The 23,885-nt window shown below is 37.1% G+C and overlaps 1 protein-coding gene across 8 annotated transcripts in view; it reads right to left on the reverse strand.

The window, feature by feature from the left end:
* CACNA2D1 (calcium voltage-gated channel auxiliary subunit alpha2delta 1) overlaps positions 1-23,885 on the reverse strand; it is a 428,757-nt gene that overhangs the window by 109,947 nt on the left and 294,925 nt on the right. For all 8 annotated transcript variants that reach the window (XM_075081513.1, XM_075081510.1, XM_075081507.1 and 5 more), the window contains exons 7-9: positions 18,367-18,498; positions 1,504-1,573; positions 614-664 (exon numbers count right to left, since the gene is read on the reverse strand). In XM_075081513.1, coding sequence (XP_074937614.1) covers positions 614-664; positions 1,504-1,573; positions 18,367-18,498 — 253 coding nt within the window. The remainder of the gene's footprint in view (positions 1-613; positions 665-1,503; positions 1,574-18,366; positions 18,499-23,885) is intronic.

Here is a 23,885-nt window from a genome sequence, read left to right on the forward strand (position 1 = left end):
AAATGTAAATTCTCTTACTAAGAGTTATTTCAGCATAAAGCTACCTGTTTGACACATGAGGTTCAATGCTTCCTTTAGCCCCTCAACATTAGCTAAAGCAAGGAAGCCTTGCCAAGCCAAACAGAGAGTTTTTATGACTTTCTTTGTTTATTGTCTATTAATGTTTTGTAGTTATAAAACTTGGCAATTCTTAGATATGTACAGTAAAACATGCAAAGTCTGCATATAATATCATCTTTCAGGCTCATGAAATCATGATTAAATCTACTGTAATATTCTAGTCATTTGGTTTTAGGTTTGTGTTTTACAACAAATCTTGCCATGCACATAAGAAGTTTTCAGTTAATCACTTCAGTGATTAAGAAGCTGAAAGCAGAGTAACATGAAAGTGATTAAAAAATACTTCACTGTGCCCTATTTAAATAACTTTCAGGTTTGGTTTGTGATTTTTGGAACTATTTTCTCCTGTGTATTTTTTTTGTTCATACCAAGATTTTCGATCCTTGCATATAAGGACTTCTTAATCCTCTCCCTTTTTCAGCCTACAGATTTGTTCAATATATCAAAGTACTTTTATTCCTCTAACGTCAATATCCAGACATTAAACACTTACGCATCAACTAAAATAAGCATGTCTTTGGGAGATGCAGCTCCTTGAATATACCTGAAATAAATAAAGAGTACAAATGACACAAATTTGAAAATAGGTTTGATGTGTGTGATGGAAGACACTCTGCAATCTCTAAACTAAATCTAGCTGAACCAACAAAATCCTCCTGTTGTAGCTAGCAGAAAATCATGTACTCTCTTACTGAGTCTTCTAAATAAACCAAAGTCCAAACTGCATTAGGAAAGCCTGGAAGTAGGATACAGTCATCAACATTTACTATTTTCAGATGTTGATAACTGAAGAACATGAATGCTATTTCAGAGCTAAAGATCTTGATGACAGATAAATTATTACATCGGCCCAGTTTAGGGAAAAATACTTTGTCCTTTCAAAGAATATATTCAACTAGTACGAAGCCAAGTATCAATATGCATTATGCCTTGAAAGGATTAGAGAAAAAAATAATGAGAAACAATTGCACTGTTCTCTGTCTTTTACCAGTCTAGTGATTTTTTTGGAAGTTTAAACCACTGAGATATATTTGTAAACACTTGCAAAAGTCTGGAAGAATGTTGCGGTCTAACAATCTGAATTACATTTTATTTTGCACAGAATCAAAGTTTTTAATTGCCTTATACCTATTTGATAGTTATCCTCCTACAAAAAGGTCCATGCAGTGCAACAGTACAACACACCATAGTGGATACTGCATAACAAATGGTATTATCTGAAAACTGTTTATTTGGAAGAATTAACTGATTTTCTAAAAAAAAAAAAACCAAACAGTAATACCTAAAAGTAAGTACTATTAGATATAAATGATCAGCAAAATTTGTCTAGTCATATCTAGAAAGTAAGTGCGCATATACATCAGTCCTTTAAAGAAAGCTTACCAGGGTCGTCTGCGAACATCATACAGATCTATTTTGTTTGGAGTTCGACTTTTATCTACCCATGGGGAAGCTAAAAAGGACAAAAAAACCTCATTTATCTTAAATATTTTAAATACAACACTATATCACAGACCTTGCACTGTATAAATATCAACATTTGGTATGATAAAAAATGACTGTATTTGTGTAATCTGTTTTTGAAATACCTATATAATCCTACACATACAAGCATACAATATAATGCAATAAAACTATATATAGATAAAAGAAACAGTTACTGACTATAATTGACTACTGACTTAAATGGAACCAGAATTTCAACCAAAGTACTTTAGAATATGAAATAACAGGTTTTTTGGACAAGAAAGTACTTAATTTTAAAAATATGTGTTTGTTCATTAATGCTGTGTATAATTGCACTGTGCTGATCTAAAGCTCAGCTACACACCTGAAAAATTACTAACTGACTTGAGAGCTTTACCTAAAAATGCAAATTAGAAAAGTAACATGGAAGTATTCTATTTTCTGAAAATAAAATGAGATGGAAATATTCATGTTTCTGTATAGAAAATGCTAAGATTAATAAACTTTTGCAAGCATTTAATCTAAGCTTTACCATAATTTTAAGCAAGGGTAGGCATCTTTTCCTTACTGAAAAACAAAACGAGCCTTTCAAAACCATTTGACAGCTTAACGAACATGAATAAAAATGTGAAAAGTTACATGAAATGAAATAATGTTCTGCAGTTTGCTCTCTCACTGTATGCCAGCAGCATTGGGAGAACTATTTCCTGACGTTAATAATTTTTCTGTCTAGGAAACAAAAACAAAGATATAGGCAGCTCCAGGATTCTTCCTGAAAAAGCATTTTTCTAAGCAAATGGGAAGAATTATGGTATCTCTGTCCATGAATATAAAAGAAGCCGCCAGCTTAGAGTAGCTGCCTATTTTTATTTTACTAAATGAACCCTTTCCTACGTGACCATAACCTGAGTTGGCACAGCAGTTACCAGAACATTTAAAAAGAGGACAACCCACAAGACATTTATCAGTATACATTTATCACCAACAGAAAACACTGCACATTGCCGCACACCAGAAGAATCTCAATCACTATACCCATATTGTTTATGATCTCAGACTAGACCGCCTGACAGGTCAACACCAGCTGCCTAGAGAGAACACACCTCAGAATTGGGTCCTTTAGACCAAATATAGTGTTGGAAATCTTTCACAAACATGAAGAGGCAATATTAATACTAATTTAAACTTGTGAGGAAACACCAAATAATAATATTTTATATGCCCAAAAGTTTCCCTAATATTTCCAAAAGAACCAAAAGGCTCTGTATAGCAAAAGCTTTTTTTTTAAAGGAATACAAACCATAACACTGGGTTTTTTTAATTATTTCTTTTCTTTTCCTCTCTTTATGGAGTGAATGCTCAAAGCCTCTCATTGAGACAGAATAAAATGAAGGATCTGAAAACAAATCTTTCCAAATCACTCTTTAGTGGAGGTCCTTCTGTTAAGACTCGAGCAACTAAACCTCGCACTCAGCTCTACCATGGTTTTTCATTAGCTTCCTGGATTGCAACAAAGTTCAAACTGTCCCTTTTTGGCTACACCTCTATTAGTAAGTTCAAAAGCCCAGTGGAAGGGAAGCCGTTCACCAGAACTAGATGATGAACTGTTACAGTGGTCCAGTTACAGCCTCAGCCCACAAAAGGAACTGTGAATAAACCACTCAGCACACTGCGTGCAGCCTACCTATTCCCTCTGGAGATTACTGTGAATGATAACAGAGCTTTTCATTTTGGGAGACAGACTGACTGGTGAACACCACAGATAAATTCTGCACCTTCTCTTTCACTAGCTCAGCTCTGTCAGTATGCACTGTCCGGGAAAGATCGTCAGCAGCTTCAGAGAGATCTGGAGAAGGTCTTTAAAAACATTATTTCTTATTATTCCATTAAACTGGTATTTCCTGTGCCTTATGTCAATAAATTCCTTCTTCCTAATTAACAGATTACCTTGTGTTGAGACAAATATTACAAGCACGTACAGGCTTACATCTCCATGTGAGGAAATTTGTCTGGATTTATGCTGTCACTACAAAATTTTTCATCAGATATTAATGAGTGCTAGATCATACAAACACTAATTAAGAAATATAGTGTTTACTGAGAAAACCAGTTCTGTTGATCTTTATGTTATTTTCTACAACAGTTTACATAATCTAGTAGTAAGTCTCTGCATGGTTAAACATAAAAAAGGACTCAGCCTCTAGTATCTAAAATTTCATTCACATCAAAGACATGCTGATTTCCCTCTTCAACCTCAAGAATTAACATGACTAAATTACTCATTCATCCTAAGCTCTCTCTGGATTAAGACTTTTAATTTTAGACAGCTTTGCATTCAATGGTTTTGTTAACGTTAAGGATCTTACTGATATTGCTATTTCTAGGAAACTGAAATTCCCTTAGGACATTTGAACTCCAATGATCTAATTTTAATTTACCCAGATTTCATCTTTTAAAAAATAATTTTTAAAAAGGTGATAAATGTCCTCTATGCAGAAATAAGTAATTATGCATTTATAATTATATAGGAAATAATTAGATGGGATGGAGACCACTGAAAAAGACACACATTGCCTCAGACCATATACAGGGCATGCTATAAAGCCATTTGAGGAAGCTGGCTTACATCTTACCGACCAAAGCCATTATATGGTCTAGGATGAAAGCAAAACGAAATACACAAAAAGATGATTACACATTTTCCAAGATACTAAAATTTCAGATCAAGGATTTTGAGATTTACAGTTTTATTTATAGAAACTATTTTTTAAAACATGTGTTTTAATGAGACACCTTCGAACCTGGCTCACTGAACGTCTTGAAGAAGTCAACCTCACCGTGTTTCATTGTTGCATACTAAGATCTTTGAACTGTGTCAACGCTACACAGCTCTCTTGCATACATTAGGCTTTAGTCACGTTCTCCTTTGATGATTTTCTTGTTTGGCACATGGTTAGATTTGATATTTTATAAATTATTCATTGGATTTGATATCCCTCCTACCTCCGCTCTTTGTAAATTGAGATACCAGTTTAGCTATATTTCAAGCAAGAGTAAGGCATGCTCTTCTGTTATTTGTGCACATGTAGGGTAGAAATCCTCGGTTTTGTTGATTACACACAAAATCAATTAATGAAGTGTGGAGGTTGTCACAGGGTAAAGCCTAAATGAAAGCATTCCTCAGGAAAGGGAAACCTTGCCTACATCTGCCCATTTTTTGTTTATGAGATGATTCCAGGGGCATCAGTGAGTGTCATGGGCGAGGCCTTCCTGAAAGTCCTGCTGAATGAGGCCTCGGTTACATTTGCCCTGCTTTAGTGGTTAGGTGTGCACGTGCAAGGAGCAGAGAGGCACAGATGAATTGTGAACAGCTTTACATCCCGGTGGCGCATTTGGGGAAAGAGGCTAAAAGCTGATAGTAAGGCAGGTAACAAATGCCAGTTATCAAATCCCAGACAGCATCATCTCCTCCTGACTCAAACTTCATACCTTTCCATCTCAGAGGGTTACTAGGTAGTCAACCTCAATATAGAATTTACTGGGAGAGGCAAACAAATACTTGTTCAAATTGATTTTTACCTTGGTATCTCTCAAATAAACATTCATGTGAATATTCAAAACATCCAAAAATACAGACTATTCAATTCCTTGTGCCAGATTCAGTAAAGTCTTCCTCAAATGGTGCAAAGGTACAACCTACAGATTATACTTTGCCTTTAGTTTCATTCTATATTTCTTCTCATCTTTTACTGAACTTTTGTGAACAAAACTGCATTCAGGTACGAGATAGCCCACACTGGTTGGTAAATGTGGCATTCATCAGTTTACAGTGCAGAAAGAAGTCACGTGAATTTTGGTGTGGTAGCAACATCTTTGCAGAATTCCTCAGGTTTTTTTCGGTAAAAGGTGAAAAGTGATCAAAGATGGTAGTTAAAAATAATAATCAACCATATCTTTAATAACCCTAACATCAGTTACCATAAAGTGTTTTGCATCACTGTACTGAAAACTCAGGATATTTATATAATAGCGATGCCTTGGATTAATAACTGATTAGTGCTATCCCCGCCAAGACAGGGATTGTTCCTGACCAGCTCCATGCTACCGCAGAAGATGTTCAGTCAAGACTAAACGCAGTCACTTCTTAACTCTTTTACTTAGATAATGAGTTAAGATTGCTAAGAGCTCAAATCATCTTCAGGTAAAATCTAACGTATTCAGGTAAAATCTAACTGTGCAGTGTCCTCTGTAACTTTTATAGCACCACCACCATAGAGAAAAGAGAGGATAATCATCTCACAGAGTTTTTTTCAGAATATATTACCTATGTGGTTACGGGCAATACGGGGCTCCGTTTCATCCCAAATCAGTTCAGCAATGAGCTTTATATGGGAACAGTCCATATGTAAACAAATCTATTGCTGTATTTATCCCAATATGCCAAAAGAAATGAAAGCTATTTGAACCTGTAACACATACTGCAGTCTGCAACTTAAAATTAACCTCTCAAATGGCTCTGTGTTATCCCAGTTCAGAGGCAAATATTTCTGCTTTTGCATGTATAAACTGAATTTCATCTTCAATAAAAGTGTTGTTCACATTGGTCTCACCTGGGCTAACTACCATTCCCTCAGAGGGGGCTGGAGTATCCTTAGAGCCTGAGAAAAGGTACAGAAGCCACGAGATGGTTTTGTTGTTTTGGTTTTTGGGCTTGGCTTTTTTCCCTCCCATAGGACCAAATCAGGAGATTTCAGTTTGTATCATTAAGAACACAGAGATGGCAGGCACTTCAGCATGAAGGCATGGTGGGCTGGTGGCTGCAATTTCATTAACTGACTAGAAATAACACATGGTCCTGTAACTGGGTGGATCTGCTTGCACAACCACAACATTGACCACACCAGTTTTGCAAAATGTGCCACAATAAAACATTGTAAGATTTTCCATATCATGAGTGTGGTTAGATCCAAATCATGTCTGCCCATGTCCCTCCCTGTTATCAACAAAAAAAGGAAGTGAACAACACTCAGCTAGGCTTATTTCAATGCAATAAGTAGAACTATCCAACTTACACACTAATTGCAGTAACGGATAATTTATAAGCTGCTTTACTGGGAAAGTGTTTTCACTTTTGTTTTATTTTGTTTTGTTTTACTCTAAAGGCTCCTTTAAAAGTTGAGTTAACAGGAATTGACAGCTATAAAATATAAAATCTTTTGCAATAAAAAAGTGAGGTTCTTAGTTTTTCAAGGCTTTTCATTAATTTTGTATGGATTTTTTAGGCTTTCTAGTCTCTTTGTATCTGCTTCAGTAATGACTTTCTCTGGAGAGTTCAATATCATGGCTGCAACACTTGCTTGGTTAACACAAGAGCAGCTGTGCACAGCAAGTTCTCCATTTGGTGAGATACCATTTTATTTTATTAGAAATTGATTTTTAAAGCTCTTCCATTATTAATTTGTCTAAGCAGAGAATGCTCCAGTAGCTGAATGAGACCTGCTTCACCTACATTTGGAAAAAAGTTCAAGATTTTTTATATTTTTGTTATGAAGGGGAAAAGATAATACTAGCTCTTCTCTATCCAAATTTTTAGTCCAGGAATTTTAAAACTTTAGGGACAAAATTTTTTTTTTGGATAATCAGTGCTGCAGCTCTATCTTTTCTTTATGTGTGAATTTCTCCATTTAACACCTTGTAAGCCCTAATTACACAGGAAGATTTGAATATCAGAGAATCACAGAATGGCAGGGTTGGAAGGGACCTCTGGAGATCATCTTGCCCAACTGCCCTGCTTGAGCAGGCACACCCAGAGCAGGGGGCACAGGACCACGTCTAGGTGGGGTTTGAATGTCTCCACAGCCTCCCTGGGCGGCCTGTTCCACTGCTCTGGCACCTGCACAAGAAAGAAGTTTTTTTCTCATATGGACGTGGAACTTCCTGGGTTCCAACTTGTGCCCATTGCCCCTTGTCCTGTCCTTGGGCACTAATGAAAAGACCCATCATCCTGACACCCATCCTTTAGATATTTATAGGTATGGATGAAATCCCCCCTCAGGCTTCTCTTCTCCAGGCTAAACAAACCCAGGTCTCTCAGCTTTTCCTCACAGGGGAGATGCTCCAGCCCCCTGACCATCTTCGTAGCTCTCCGCTGGACTTGCTCAAGGAGTTCCACATCCTTCTTAAACTGGGGGGCCCAAAACTGGACACAGGACTCCAAATGTGGTCTCACTAGGGCAGAGTAGAGGGGGAGGATAACCTCCCTCAACCTGCTGGCCACACTCCTTTTAATGCAGCCCAGGATATCATTGGCCTTCTCGGCCACAAGGGCACAGTGCTGGCTCAGGGTCACCTTGCTGCCCACCAGCACTCCCAGGTCCTTCTCAACAGACCCGCTTTCCAGTAGTTCAGGCCCCAGCCTGTACTGGTGCAGGGGGTTGTTCCTCCCCAGGGGCAGGACCTTGCACTTGCTCTTGTTGAATTTCATGAGGTTCCCCTCGGCCCAGCTCTCCAGCCTGTCCAGGTCTCGCTGGATGGCAGCACAGCCTTCTGGTGTATCAGCCACTTCCCCCAGCTTGGTATCATCAGCGAACTTGCTGAGGTTATAGTCTGTCCCTTTGTCCAGGTCACTGATGAATATGTTGAACAGGACTGGACCCAGCACAGGCCCCTGGGGAACACCGCTAGTGACAGGCCTCCATCCAGACACTGGATTTTATCCTAGTAAAATACTAGGATGAGCAATGTAAAGGGACTTTTCTTGAATTAATTAAACTTCCCATCATATTATGATTATTTATTCTATAGATACACAAAGTAAGGCTACATACAAGGCTAATCTACAGTGAAAAAGTGAAAGAATACAACCATTCTTATTGCTTTACTCTTCAGCACTGATATTACAAAGATACTGAGTAGATTAACACACCTGCTGATGTTTAAACAATGCTATAAATTGAGTTAATTAATATAACAGCACACTGCATCTTAAAAAACTTGGCCCGTACACATATTCCTGGCTTGAAATCTTAACCTTCAGAGGATCACTGAAGAAGTCATTTTATCTCTCTATACATGTTTCTTTTATCTGCAGAATGAGGACAGTGATATTTTTATTAGTTTTAAACCATGCTTTCAGACCTACTAAGAAAGATTAAAAGAAAATGCTGTGCAATACTAAATGGGACTAGGACCAATACTGGTAAGCACTTAAATAAGCCTTAGGGGGCTGTCAACTTCAGAAAAACAGTGACTACAGCTAAAAAAATAAAATTATTTGGCTTGTAGTTACCAGAGAACAAAGAATTATGACTCTACTGATAAGCAAAATAGGGGTGAGAACTGTTCTCATTTTCACATTACAAATCACTTGCTTTTGAGTCTCCTCTGAATCTCCAGCCTTATGACACATTGCGTGGGGTTGGTTTAAACTGTCTGAAAGAAGGTGACAGTTGAGTTGTTGCCTGTCAGAAGGTGTTTCAGGGATGAAAATTAAGCTGCGTGTCATATGCCCTGCAGTATATGCATGCAGTGTAGCATAAAATAACCTAGGTTTGTTTGAGAACATGAAGCCTCCTAGAACAGGACAGGAGAACCTTGTAGTATAGAAGAATCAAAACAGGGCCCAGTGCTATCCATTGGGAAAGGCTGCCAGCATGTGTTGTCCCTTCAGTCACACTGTGGGGCTGTGTAAAGGATGCTAATAAAACTGACATTCCTTTTACTAGTACAGACACACCTTTAAAGCTGAAGGAGCAGATGAGCTTAAGAAACACCTGCATGCATGATTAAGACACACTTAGATGTGCTTGAAGTAGGAATTAAGATTATGTAGACATTCAGTTCCAAAATTACAGTCTCATTCAGTATCTACTAGTTTAGCTAAGACAGACTTGAACTTCATAGATACTTTGTAGCTTGAATGAAATACTTCTCAAGTAAACAGAGCCATGTCTCCATAAATAACAGGACTGCCAACATCTCAAAATGCTACTTCATGTCTACAGCACCTGGAAGTCTGGATAAGAGCTGGTCTCCTTAGGAAATACTATTTTTCTTCATGAGTATGCAGTTCCTAATGCTCACCTAAGAAGTTAATACTGTAGCAATTTTTACTGGCTTTCCCATAGTTATATAAGCCTGGGCAGAGCCAAAACAAAGCCCTCCTTTACCCATTTCCTTTCTTCTCCTGCCCTTCTTCACTAACATGGGTAAGATTAAACGAAGATGACAAATACGTGTGTCTAGGCTATGTGATAAGGGAAGGGCCACAGAGCTGCAGACCGGAGGCTGCTTTTTCCCCTATGAAAATTAAAAAAACCAAAACCAAAACAAACAACAGAGAGAGGTCACAGAGCTACGCAGCATTTCAGGAGTGGAAGTTGCCAGACGTACCGTATTGGGAAAGCAAGTTTTAAATTTAATTTCCCATAGGCCCTCCCTTCCTAAACCTCCAGATGGAAGCGAGAAGATTTGGAACATCTGGGAACAAGATAGTATTTCTTTGTCATTTTTTTTTGTTTTGTTTTCAATTGCCTCAGCTTTTTGGATCTTAACCCAGCGTGGCAGATTGACACCTTCAGCACGCTGCAGAGCAAATATTGTCACAGTGACTCTAGGTTCAATACTTCTTCATAAGAGATGCTGAATCTTTTCATGCATCACCATGCTACTGTTATTGCTATATAAAATGCACTAACGGGAACTTGAAACTATCCATATCAGTACTACCCCTTCCAGTATTACCTTTGGCAAATATTATTTAGTATACTTCCACGAGAGAGCTGAGTCAGTGTTGCTGATCAAACAGGTTTTTTACTAAACATTCCTCTAAATCAATGTTTTCATTTGAGTAATCCTTTGCAACCAAATTTTCTTAAGTGTATTTATTGCTATATCTAGAGACGCTCCTATATTATATTTAACTGCAAATAAATGCCTGCTGTCTGCAGTCCAAAACAAAATGCATCCTTTAATAAGGATCTTGGCCTTACAAAAAATCTAGGAAAAAAACCAAAACAAAACATAAAAACCCCACCAAATACAAACACCCAAGGGAGAGGTTGTATCTGGCAAATAGCACAAAGTGTTTTTAAAATTTGTTTACTTAGTAATTGCTACAGTAAAAATAATATGCTTCCCATTGCATTATTTTAATGAAACATTGATTAACAATTACAATCCTCATTACCTCTATAATTAAGAAGAATTTCAAGGTTAAAAGAGGAACTTGCTGGTTTGTACCTACACTTCCAAGTAGCTTGACAAAAATTTGATTTTAAATTGTTCTTTCAGATAGCTGCTTTCTAAAACCTAGCAGTAAAATTAGCTGGGTAGATGCCTCACAAAACGTAAGTAACTTAATATTTGTCAAACCATATTAAACTAATTTAATTAAATTAATTTATTTTTGAATAACAGATTTGTCCACTGCTCTGTCGTTAATTACATATTAAATCTGCAGTCTGATCTATATTAAAGTACTCTTCTGTCTACATGGAGTCAACAAAACTCAACATGTGCAAGCCCACAGGGAATGGATTGAAGATTTAAAAATAGAAAGAAGTTTAATTTTTCGAACTCCTGCCACCAAAGTAAAATCGATTTGGAAACAATATTATACATATAGAAAAAAAAACCAACAAACTACAAAACCAAACCAAACCCCCAAACCTGACCTACATTACAGATTCTAGGTTGCCCTGCTTGAGCAGGAGGGTTGGTCCAAGTGACTTCCAGAGGTTCTTTCCAACCTCAATCATTCTGTGATTCTGTGATTATTGTCACTTATTCTTACCTTTTAAAAGGCATCAGATATTCTGTATTAGATAGTCCATATCTGGTGAATGAGATACATCCTTCCAGAATATTCATCCTTTTCAGGTGTCTACCTGGAGTATCTTATCCTCTGAGGATGACATATTTCCCCTTTTCTTTTAAAGCATTCCAGAAATAAGAGTTTTGGATATTAAAATACTATGTTGTGATATATGCAATTTTATGTCTGCAAGTTTCAACTGGATTGGAACAAATTGGTAATTTCAATGATCTTGCTAAAATGCTGTCAGATTACTGCTTTTAATTTGAATCAAAACCTGCTGAAACCCTATGTCTGGACTAGAATTAGGTAAGTGTCATCTTAAAATGACATCTTAATATCAGTTTCTGGAATTAGCAGTATAAACTCAAAAATTAGGCAGGAAGATGTATGTCTATTAGTACTACTGGGAAGGTGCTTCAACATTTATAATAATTTGTGTTCTCTTGCTATCTCACAGAGAATCCAAAGTTTAAACTTGGTGGCTCACAGTTTTCCCAATGAACCTCTTCTGATTTTGTTTAGTGTTTCCAAAAAAATTGCCTTTCAGAATTCCATAATATAAAATCTCAGCAGGGTTTGCTTAAAAAAAAAACCACAAAATACATTTCAGCTTTCTTTTATGGTAGTGTTGAAAACTGAGTTGTACTCCTGAGTTATACATAAATAACAGAAACTGTTCCCTTGCAGGACAAAGGCTGGAAACTTCTACAAATATTTTAAACCTATCTGGTGCTACTTGGTTTAAGCAAACATTATTTCCCCTTTAAGCAGCAGGGAAATTATTAAGGGAAAGCAGAAAAGATTACAGAATAAATCGTAGTCTCATGCAAATATGTTTATTTTTTCAGATAAAATCAGTCTGTTCCTCGAAAATGAAGGGCCCTACATGTACCAGCAGGCTCTGCAGCCTCCTAGGCAATTGTTACTATCTTCAAGCCCATGTTTACATGGTGCAGGCGTGTAACCTGAGATTACTGATGTGGGAAGAGGGGAGGGACAAAATGCTGCAAGAAAGGTCCTGGGAGCATCTGCCTCTTGGCTTGGGAGCTTCAGTTAAGCTCAAGTGCTTGCTCCTCGCCCAAGCTACATTGTGTGGATGTCTGCGCACCATGTTGTACTTTGCTGATCCTGACCATGATGCAGGGACTTCCTGGCCTGACCTCAGAGCTGCCTTGTCAATATGGACTTGTCAGGCTGACATGTGAAGCTTACCCCAGCACAAGCACTGCATGCACCAGGAGGTCTCAGTATGTCCAACTTTTTTAACCTTGTCTTTTCCACACATTAGTGCTTGTATTGAAGAAAAAATTATAATTAAATAAATAAGTAACACCCTACTTCCTAAAACAAGCAGCAAGTACACTGTTACTTCTGAACTGACAGAATTCTACAAAGTAGAGTAAGACTGGAAGTAAGTTGAAAAGCTTTCTCCATGTAGGTGAGTACCTTTCCTCTGGCTAATCTATCAATTGTGCCCTCCATACCGGCCCAGCAGTGCTGGTACTCTTGGAAACTCTTTACATGGACAGATACTGCAAACACAACTAGACATTTTATGAATACAGTTACAGAGGATGTTTTTCCTATTTTTCTGAATGACAGTATTAAAATTTCTAAACAAGTTTTTCCAAGTTTTCTTTTGGAAGTGGGGAAAAAGACAGAGTAAAAGGAAAACTCGCCTAAATGGAGGCTACTTACCGTCTCCTTCAGCTATTTATACACACTTTTAAGTTCCCTCTAAGCCTCGTCTTCTCTAGGCTGAAAGTGAACTCTCTCAGCCACTCCTCATATGAGAGATGCTTCAAGTCTTTAATAATCTTTGTCACCTTACAGCAAGTCCCTGCCCCTGTTGTACTGGGGAATCTAGAACTGGATCTTTCACTCCAGATGTGTCTCACCAGTGCTGAGTCAAAGGGAATGATCACCTCCTTCCACCCGCTAGAAATGCTCTGCCTAACGCAGCCCAGGCTGTCATTGTCCATGTCCAACTTGTCCATTAGGAACCCCAGTTTTTTTCTGTAACGCCACTTTCCAGCTAGTCAGTTTTGCACCATCCTTGCTGAGGGTGGACCCTGTCCCATCATCAAGGTCACTAATGAAGACGTTGAATACCAGTGGCTATTGAATCCTGGGGTACATCACTTTTGTCTGGCCTCTGGCTGGACTTCATGCCACTTCTCATAACCCTTTGAGACCACCAGTTCAGACAGTTTTCAGCCTACCTCACTGTCCATTTATCTAAGCTGTGCTTCATCGGTTTGTCTAAGAGGATGTTAAGGGAAACAGTGTCAAAAGAATTCCTCTTGAAGCCAAGACAAATAACATCTCACCTTCTTGTCCTTACTATGCTTCAGAACAGTTTCCAGGAGGACTTGCTCCATCACATTCCCAGGAACTAAGGTGAGCCTGACACTTTGTAGTTCCCCAGATCTTCCTTCTAGCCCTTCCTGAAGATAGAAATGACACTTGTTTCCTCAGGAAAGAAAGAACCTCAGGAACCGATCCTGGTTTCCATGACCTTTCAGTGGTAATCAAGGATGGCATTGCAATGACATCCACCACTCCCCTGCTGCTGATGTTGCTGTAGAAGCTCTTCTTGTTGTCCTTCATATTCCTCACCAGATTCAACTCTAAGTGGGCTTTGGCTTTTCTAACCATGTTTCTACATGCTTGGACAGTGTCTCTATATTCCCCCCAGGTCACCTGTCCTTGCTTCCACCTCTTGTACACTTCTCTTTTAAATTAAGAATTTTATCAGGTATCTTCATCACCTGAAGGTAGAGATTCCTGTCTTGATTCTGATAAAACTTCATAAATGTATGTAAAAAGGACAATGCATTCTTACAATGCTGAAACCATCTCTTGAAAGAAAGACCAATTTGTGATATATAACTTTAAATGTAAGAACGAATATATATTACCTCCTTCCTGAAAGTTCTGTTAATTTGTTTATTCTTCTGAGTTCTTTTATTAAACTACAGTTTACTTAATCTTGAGTTGTTCAGAGCTCACAGAATAGCTAATAGAAATCTCAAAATTGTTCTTGGCATCTTCATATCAAAATGGATGGTTGCCAGCACGGTAATAGAGCATAGCATTTCTCTTCACAAATATGCTGCCATTGAAGCTAATGAAAATGTTGATACTGAGTATCCACGCTAATCTTTAAAATTATTTTAGGCAAGACACACTTTCTTAAATAATTTAAAATCTAAAAAGTTCAGTATGAAGAGACTCATACTGACTCTTTAAAATCAAGCTGATTAAAACCCTAACTGAAAGAGGTGAAAAAGTAGGTTTGAGACTCATGGAGGTATCCTGCATCTTTGGCTTGTCTCTGCCATTTCTGTCTTGATGTTTGAGAATGAGAGCTGAACAGAGCAAATTCTAGGGAAAAATAGTAAACAAAGTGAAGCAAGTAATGTATTAATCTATAAAGAGAGACATTGACCTCAATGCAGCCTCTAATGTTTCTGTTGGGGCATCTGGTAAGGCAAACGTCAGAAGTGGCTGTACAATTCCCTTTTATGCCTGGCACTGGTTCTGGTATCATTGCAAATATCCACGTATATGTGTGTTTATGTATGTATTTCTAATACTTAGCTTTCTTGCACATCTCTGTCTATCCAGCTACACAAATATCTTCCTAAATCTGGCCTGCTTGGATTACGTATCTTCTTCAAAACAATGAATATGCTTCTTCAAAACACAGAATTTGGTTTTCCCCTCAGTAACAATGACATTTACATAAGGAATATTTGATGGACTAATGACATCATAACACTAAAGGAAGTGAATACTTTGGTACCATTACTTCCTCTACCTGTTGCTGTTGTTTTCGTAAAATAGAGTTTCCTATTCTTATTCTACTACATCTAATTACTATTGTATCTAAGCCTAATACCTTTTGTTATAGTGTATAAAGAAGGTGGCCTGAGGAAAGAAACTGGTTTAAATGTCATGTGTCTCGACCTAGGTCATAGTCAGAAGGAAGTTTTTTTGTCCCCTTGATAGAGACAAGGGAACACAAATGTACCACAAGAGGCAGACAAAGCACAGCTGAAAATTATATGAAATCATATATGTGATACTAGAGGGGTGCACAAAAGTACCAAAAATATAATATACATAGGAAACAAGGGGCTTTATGTAATAGAAAATTCATCTTATAGTTCACACATACTTTCCACCCATGGGGTCACTCATAGAAAGATCCCTTCATGCTGCTTACCATGGTGACAAGGACAGCCTAAAAGCCTACCTAGGACAGAAGTGACCTAGGTGACCTTCTACCCCATTACTCAAGGCAGTGGGATACTATCAGATAAAAACATTAGTTCAAGAAACCCATTATTGAAGACAACCTCTGCAGCTGAGAGGTACCCAAGATTGATTCTTTTTCAGAGAGGAAGGACTGAATGGATATATTTCAGCTAACAATGAGCAGACTTACCTATGCATTTTAATTTTAGTTTTTGATACTTCCAAATTCTTTTACAAATACCATCACTATGGAGAAATTAATCACTGAAGTAGGCTTACCTAAGGCCAATATCATGAAGCAATGTTTTACAATTTATATAATTTCCAAAAGCAAATGTGAAAAGCATCCATTCCAGCATATGAAACTTGATTTCATTTTCAGAACACGTGTGTGTCAGATGGGTCTCTGCAAACTGAGACAAAGAGTTTACAAAAAGAGAAAGATGGAGAAACTTGAACAAGACCTGTTCTAAAAATCTAAAACCCAGAGGGCTTACTGATTTGAGCTATAAGTGGAAGGAAGTGGGAAGAAGAAGATGCACAGGACAATGCATATACAACTTAAAGACTACCAGACTGGTCCAGGTTACTCTGTGTGTGTGTAAAATCCAAGAATTGGGGAATTACCCAAGAATTTTTCAAGTCAAGTTCTGACAGGAGTAGACTGCTAATAAGGACTTAGGCACTTAGCTATGAAATAAGCAGGAGGTGTGAGGATCTGAGTTATATACTATATTATAGAATCATAGAATAGTTTGAGTTACAAGGGACTTTTTATGGTCATCTAGTCCAACCCCCCAGCAGTGAGCAGGGACATCTTCAACTAGATCCGGTTGCTTAGAGCCACGTCCAACCTGACCTTGAATGTTTCCAGGGATGGGGCACCTGCCACCTCTCTGGGCAACCTCTTCCAGTGATTCACCACCCACACTGTAAAAAATGTCTTCCTTATATCTAGTCTAAATCTACCCTCTTTTAGTTTGAAACATTACCTCTTGTCCTATCACAACAGACCCTGCTAAGAAGTTTGCCCCCATTTTCCTTATAAGCGCCCTTTAAGTACTGAAAGGCCACAATAATGTCTCCCCACAGCCTTCTCTTCTCCAGGCTGAACAACCCCAACTCTCTCAGCCCGTCCTCGTAGGAGAGGTGCTCCAGCCCTTGGATTATTTTTGTGGCCTCCTCTGGGCCTGCTCCAGCAGGTCCATGTCTTTCCTGTGCTGGGGGCTCTGGAGCTGGATGCAGCACTGCAGGTGGGGTCTCAAAAATATATATAAAAATATATATAAATATAAATTTATTTTTAGATGGAGTATATACAAGCAGCATATTCACCTGAGGAATAGGGAGAACGAGCTTCTCCCATTTTACAGAGGTGTTCTAAGGAAGAATACATAGAGATTCTGAGGCTCCTGTGTTATGTTGGTAAACTACTAGAGTAGACAGGTTAGCTAGACATAAGAATATATTTTTCAGTATATAAGATAATCTTACACTTGAAAATTAATTTCCTAGAGATTGACACATATATTTAAAAAAGACTTCTTTTTCAGCACTTGGAAAACATCACTGTATAGTAAGCAGTGACAAATGGGGTGACCCCAAACACAGTACTAATAGATCCCAAAAGCATTGAGACAGAACACTTGGAAAGAAAATAAATATGAAATTAGCATTTTCAATATTGTTTTTTCTGTAGCATCTCACTGTATGCATTTCATCAGCACCTAGTATGACAAAACAAACAGGATTCAAGTGCTATGAAATATTTCTTCTTGCAAACTAGCCTAAGGCACTTTCTCTGCCTGGGCTGACAACTGTGCTAATGATAGAATAACAGCTTTAGAATAATCCCTTTCCCTCAGAAACACCAACAGTATTGTATAAACAGAAAAGAAAGGATCTCAAAGTTCTTCCTTAACCAGCTGGAGGCAAGAGACAAAACACTGCACATAATTTTCTGGTGTGTAGTGGACACATCATTCTGTCTTTGATAACAGCATCACTTAGCAAGAATCGTAGCAGCACAGGCAGTATGCCTTGCCATAAAACAAGCCTTTCCATTAGGTAGTACACATCAAAAATCAAATTAAGGCTACTGATGATCTAAATTCAGTAAAATATACATCTATTTAAATTAATGACTGTGATCCAGTAATGGGATTTTTTGACAGGTGGAACAGATGTTGGTTGAAGGAATCGAGTTGTATTCATTGACCTTAGCTCTAATGGCAAAGACATAACTGTCAGATATAGTGGATTCTGCGGGACAGAAGCATAGCATGGTGCAATTGTATTTTTATTGACTTCAACCATAAGATTATCTGTCCAGTCACCGAGACACTATTTTTAAAACTAGACAAGTACAAAAACCTCACTGGCAAATATTCAACTGATTATTTACACAATACATATCAAACAATACAAAAATAAAATTTAACTGTTCAGCTTTTCACAGGACATCACCTTCTGCTCCTCTGACTGTAAAAAATACTAGTTACATATTTCACCCCCAGTTTCTTCCCCTTCATACTAGCTTTATGCCAGAAAAATGTCAGTCTTTGAGTTATGTCTGATATGCAGAAACCCCATCTATGTAAGAAAGTAATCTTCAGTTATCTTTCATTGCTTTTACATGAATCAGAATATATTTAAGGCAATATGTGGCACAGGACAGTCCTTTGGGAGACTTCAGTTACCTGGGTAATACCTAGCGAGGCCAGTTGCACTACCAAAAACCTGCCATAATAAAGTGGGGTCTTCTTCTCTGTTCCTCTTGAATACATCATCCAACGCTGCAGTCCAGTTGAGTTCATTTAACACTATTGTTGCTGTCAAAGACAAAACATATTTGGTATTACAAAGTTACGTCCTAACATAAGCAGCACTGACTATAAAAAACAAACTGAACTATTGCAGAAAGTAATAACATTTCATTTAACTAATCCATGAAGTAAATTAGTAAATTTAAAGAAACACAGTCCTCTTCCTCGGGAATTTTCTTTAAGTTCCTCACATTTTCTTCTTCCCACTGCATTACTTGTATGCGATGACTACTGGCTTATTTGCATACATCCTACAAATACTTTGTTTCTGCAATGTCACTCTAGTTGCACTTCCCAACTATAGAAAAGTAAATGCAAGCCTATGAATTTGGTGTTTCTACTAATCACAGCACACTGCATAAGAAAGACTGGAATGTCATCAACAAAAGTAGGTGAGTCTCTTAGAAAGGTAACATAAATTTCCATTTCCAAAGGGATGTTATAAGGGGATTGTATGGAAAAAAGTCAATGATGAGTTTTTTGAATAGTAACAGCAAGGTGGGACTGCATGCACAATAGTACTCGTTACTGCACACTAACAAGATCTTAATGTTCATAGATGTGACCACTTACAGAAAGATCGGCAGGCCAGTGTGAACATTAATATTTATGAGCATTAATATAATGAACATTAATATTTCCATGATGAACTTAAAATACAAGGAAATTCACATTTCAGCTGAACACTATATGTCCAGTTATACAGAAACATATATTTGCAAAGCTGTCCTGCACCAATGCTTGTTTTTATCAATAAAATATATTATATAACCAATCAAATATATAACATATTAAGATGTTCTGTGCCTTCTTCAAAAAAAGATATGTTGGGAGATTTACACTGAAACTGATGGACACTGCTACCGTAATAGCCAATTGACTATAGTCAGTAGTCAATGAAATGTTATTGTTGTACAGAATACCTTATGACATAACTTATGATAAATTATGCTTTTCACCTCATTTAATCAGCCATAAATATCTCATTAATTTCCCCCCCCAAAATCTTAAGCATGTTAGGTAACAGCAGGTATTCAGTTACTTAGGAAGAGCAAGGGCTTTTTGTTGGTTTGGTCACTAATCTTTCTTTTGTATTGCCTAATGGCATTGTAAGTAATGTTTCTAAAACTGAAAGACCTAGATTAGCAAGCCAAGAGTGGAAAAGGAACTAGAGGGGGAAAAAAATCAAAACAGCTAAAGATGTAAGTATGAATCCTACAAAAGCCAACGCTGCAATATAGATCCCGCTTACAGTTTGGTATTGCACACAGGAAAGAAATTTCAACTTCTTTTGCAAATGAGCAAGTCAAGCTGAAATAAAAACAGTTCACGTTTAAGGTACATGAGTGGCATCACAGCACAAAATTTGGTATGTAGGTCTACATTCTAGCTCTCTGCTACCACGAAAAAAGAAGCAATAAAAATAAGGACAGGTTGAAAGTTAACATTTGACAGCCCATTTCCAAAGTGAGGTTGTTAACAGGTACTAGAGAAATGAGATCACAACATTAGATTTTATAGGCTTATTTTTAAAGGTTAAGGAGAAAATTGCTACACCATGTGCTTTGCAGAAAGGATTATCTGTTTTTTTTTTCAAAGTAGTTTTAAGATAATATTACTCTCTCAAGATACAGCTTTTTATAGAAATGTCAAATGACATTTCCAACTCTTGAGATTCCCTGTAAGCAATAAACTTGTACTATATACCTGTCTCTTTGTCAAGTAGATAGTTATAAATATATATATATATTTATTTAAGAAAGAGGAATAATTCCTTGAGGCACCATGAGAAGTTTATCATGATTTTAAAATGGTGGCTGTTCAATTATTTCTTTTACATCCAGTCTGATCTACTGTGTAATTAAGTATTATGTACAGACTTTCTAAACTCGACTTTGTTTCAGATCTTACTTCCAGAAGTGGCTCCATGAAGTCATTAGAAGCTCTGCCCTTTACTTACTCAGACAAGAATTTATTTTCATGCTTGGATTTTTATTTTTTCATGTAACCATTTCCTTATCTGACGCACAGGGTACTTGGCCCAGTGGAAGCCTCTGCCAATGGTTCCTGGTGGCTTTTAGGGCACTGGAGCTTAGGACACTTACTTAAGGCTCATGGGAGACAATAGTTCTTACCTATTTGCCAGCTGACAAAGCATTTAGGTTTCAGGGTCCTCTATGAATTCCCAAGCCCCATAGCAATATAATCCAATCCATTTCTTTGGCCTTGTGACCTGACTTAAAATTGCTGCAGCCTCTACCCCCAAAACTGCCAGTGACTTTACCTCCCTGGTCAGACCACTGACACCCCTATTCAGCAAAACACTTCACCAGGAAAAAAATATTTTCAAGTTAATCATGCTCATAAATGCTTTCTAAATCAGTGGCTATGTACCCCATGAAAAAAAACTCTTCATATGTGGTACGATATTTCTAAAGAGAAGATTCCTTTCAGACAATAAGCTTACTAAGAAATAAATTATATTCAGTAAAGACACAATAAACATATTACTACAGTTACAAATACTGTTGCAAAGACTGTCTGTGTAATATAATCCAAAAATGTATTGCAAAGTTTTATACATGTATTTGAACCCATATGTTTACACACACACACCTGCACATACACATTCATATATATAAAAAATATTTATTAAAAATACATTGCCATACAAAAATGGAGAAAGTAAGGAGACACTCTGCAAATAGTAAAATAACTAAGTACTGAAGTACTGAATGGATACATTGGAACTAATAATTTCAACATTTTATTAGACTTGTTGAGATTAGGCTATAAAGCAAGAACTATAGCTTACTAGATCTTATTTGAAATATTTGTGGGGAAGTGATGCTTTATAGTCAGAGTCAAGAGTTTTATGATCTTATTTATGTCTCACTTTCCCATTCCTCCTCCTCCTCTACATCTTTCTCCCAGAGACAAACACAACACCCTAAAAAAATAAAAGAACTTGCAGCAGGGGGGAAAAAACCCCAACACATGATGTTGGAATAAAAAAAAATAAAAATAAAGTGGAATTCAAGACAAGTAACAAGAAGAGAGCATCCGAACAGAAGTAAAATAAAATAAGTAAGTCTTGGAAAGGCAACTAACAGTAGCATGTAACATATCTGTTCTCAGGTACTGAAAAACACATCTTCCTGCACTACAGAAATTCAGAGTTAAGTACCCAGGTCTCATTTCATAAATAAATTTTAACAGCATACATGTAACTTCAACACATATCACTTTCCTCTTAATTCACTTTCTCATTATGACAATGAGAATTCATGCGTGGAACAGACAGAAAGAGTTTAGTTGGTGGGACTGATATGTAAATAGCTGATCGTGCAATCACTGGAGCAGTTTGCTATTTGTAATTCAGACTTGCTCCCTTCATGCAGGGTCTTTTGTGTGTTTGTCTTCATTCTATAGACAAGTATAGGTGTATAGAATGCACACATATTTGTGTTAACTAATCCAGTCATCAATAAATACGGAAAAGGGTGCTGGGAATTTTAGTTTTAATGTTTTTTTTTTCTCTTAGTGTTTTTCCACACCCTGAACTTCAAAAGGCAAGCTGTAATCAAGTCCCCTTTTTTTTCTCATTTATTAATGCACTACCTCTGGCAGTTTCAAACCAATACCTTTAGATTCTGATTTAAAGTCTACAACAATGGACTTGAAACTTGCCAACCAAAGAAAAGCAAGCAAAAATGCTCATAAACAACAATACAACTATTCTTCAAATGGTTCCTACTAAAATATCATGATTCTTAATTTGCACATAAAAAGCAACACAGTGCTATTTTCACTAGCTCATAGTAGTGACTATGGCATCTGTCAGAATACCCTAATTTGAGACATGGATTTATATTGACTTCATGAATATAGTGAGAATTTAATTCATTTTTCTATTATTAAAAAAATGCATTTTACTAAAATAAAATGTTTAGAGATGTTATGGCCACTCCTACTGAGATGCTGTACATCCTAGAAACACACACCTTTCTTTTTGAGTTAACTTCCATACAGAAAAGAGCTTTTGACTGATAATTGGCAAAAAAAATCTAGTTGGAGACAACTCTCCAATAAGCTTATTTCCAATTCTGATAAAAGAAGTCTTTGAAGATTACTACTTCAAAGTACTTCAACTGCTACCTTTCACTTGATATGGGCAAGATGAAAAAATAAAATTTCTCATCACACAATAGGAAACATCATTCTTTCTGGCTAATTCCACCGAACTCCATCCATCTTTTCCTTTTTTCCCTCTTCTTTATGACATTAGGTTTAGGGGCCTTGGCAAGGAATGGATTCAATTTTCCTCTGCAAATGCAATCAATAAAAAATAGAGAGCACTACCGTGATCTCTTTAAAAGAACTGGAATACACTTCTGAAGATTTATTCAATGTATAGGCCCTGGCCTCCACACAAGGCAGAGTACAACTTTATTTGAAAAGTATGAGAGCCATTTACTGTATCTGAAAATATGTCAGCTGCTGTTCCCTGATGTGGCAGCTACCCATACGCTGGGTAGAACAGAAGGGTGCTCCTCTGCAGTTCATTAATCTTCTTTCAGTGTGTGGAATGCATTGCACTTCCATATCCTGTTTACTGAAGTTGACCCCTTTATTTCTTTGAAGATAACGCAGACTAGTTATGTTATGAATGAAATATGCAATCAAATATGATGGTATTTAAAAGTGGGCGCAGAGAGACAATGGATTTGCAAGTGCATATTTTTGTATATATGTGTGCAGACACAGACCCTTCCAGCTGTAGCGTTGCTAATCAGATATTACAGAATCTCTGCTGAAGGTATAAACTAGTCTTCTCTGTGACTTACAATTTTCACCAATATTTTCAAGATTACATTCCTTCCAGCTTATGCTAAATTACATAGAATGTAACACTCTCAACTGTCTTTGGAAAGTTGTGCTCCCATCTCATTGTACATGGGACTAAGAAGGAGTAGGGTTTTTTTCTTTATTTTAAGGTGTTTTTAATTAGATTTTTGCACTGGCTTATATATATGTGTGTGTGTACATACATACACACACACACATATACACATATTTTCTACGTAATTCCTAAATGTGTAATTTGAAGAACTATCCTGGTAGTACTTTGAACTTCAAGCCTTCAAATTTAGATGCATGTTTTATGCCATCTACTTCTCTCATGCAAAGTTCAGCATGAGCAAAAGGACAAGCAAAGGAAAGATTATAGTGGCTCCGAGCTGAACACTCTTTCCAAAAGTCCTTGGAGAGGAATCAGATAATCTTAATTTAGTTACTTAGGCTTTCCATAGAAAACTGCAGGAAAGTGTTCAACTCAAAACATTAATCCACCAAAACTTCACAGCTGATTAGAAACCAGTTAGAAGAGAATA

Source organism: Phalacrocorax aristotelis, chromosome 1, assembly GCF_949628215.1.
Source record: "Phalacrocorax aristotelis chromosome 1, bGulAri2.1, whole genome shotgun sequence".
Classification (NCBI taxonomy): Eukaryota; Metazoa; Chordata; class Aves; order Suliformes; family Phalacrocoracidae; genus Phalacrocorax; species Phalacrocorax aristotelis.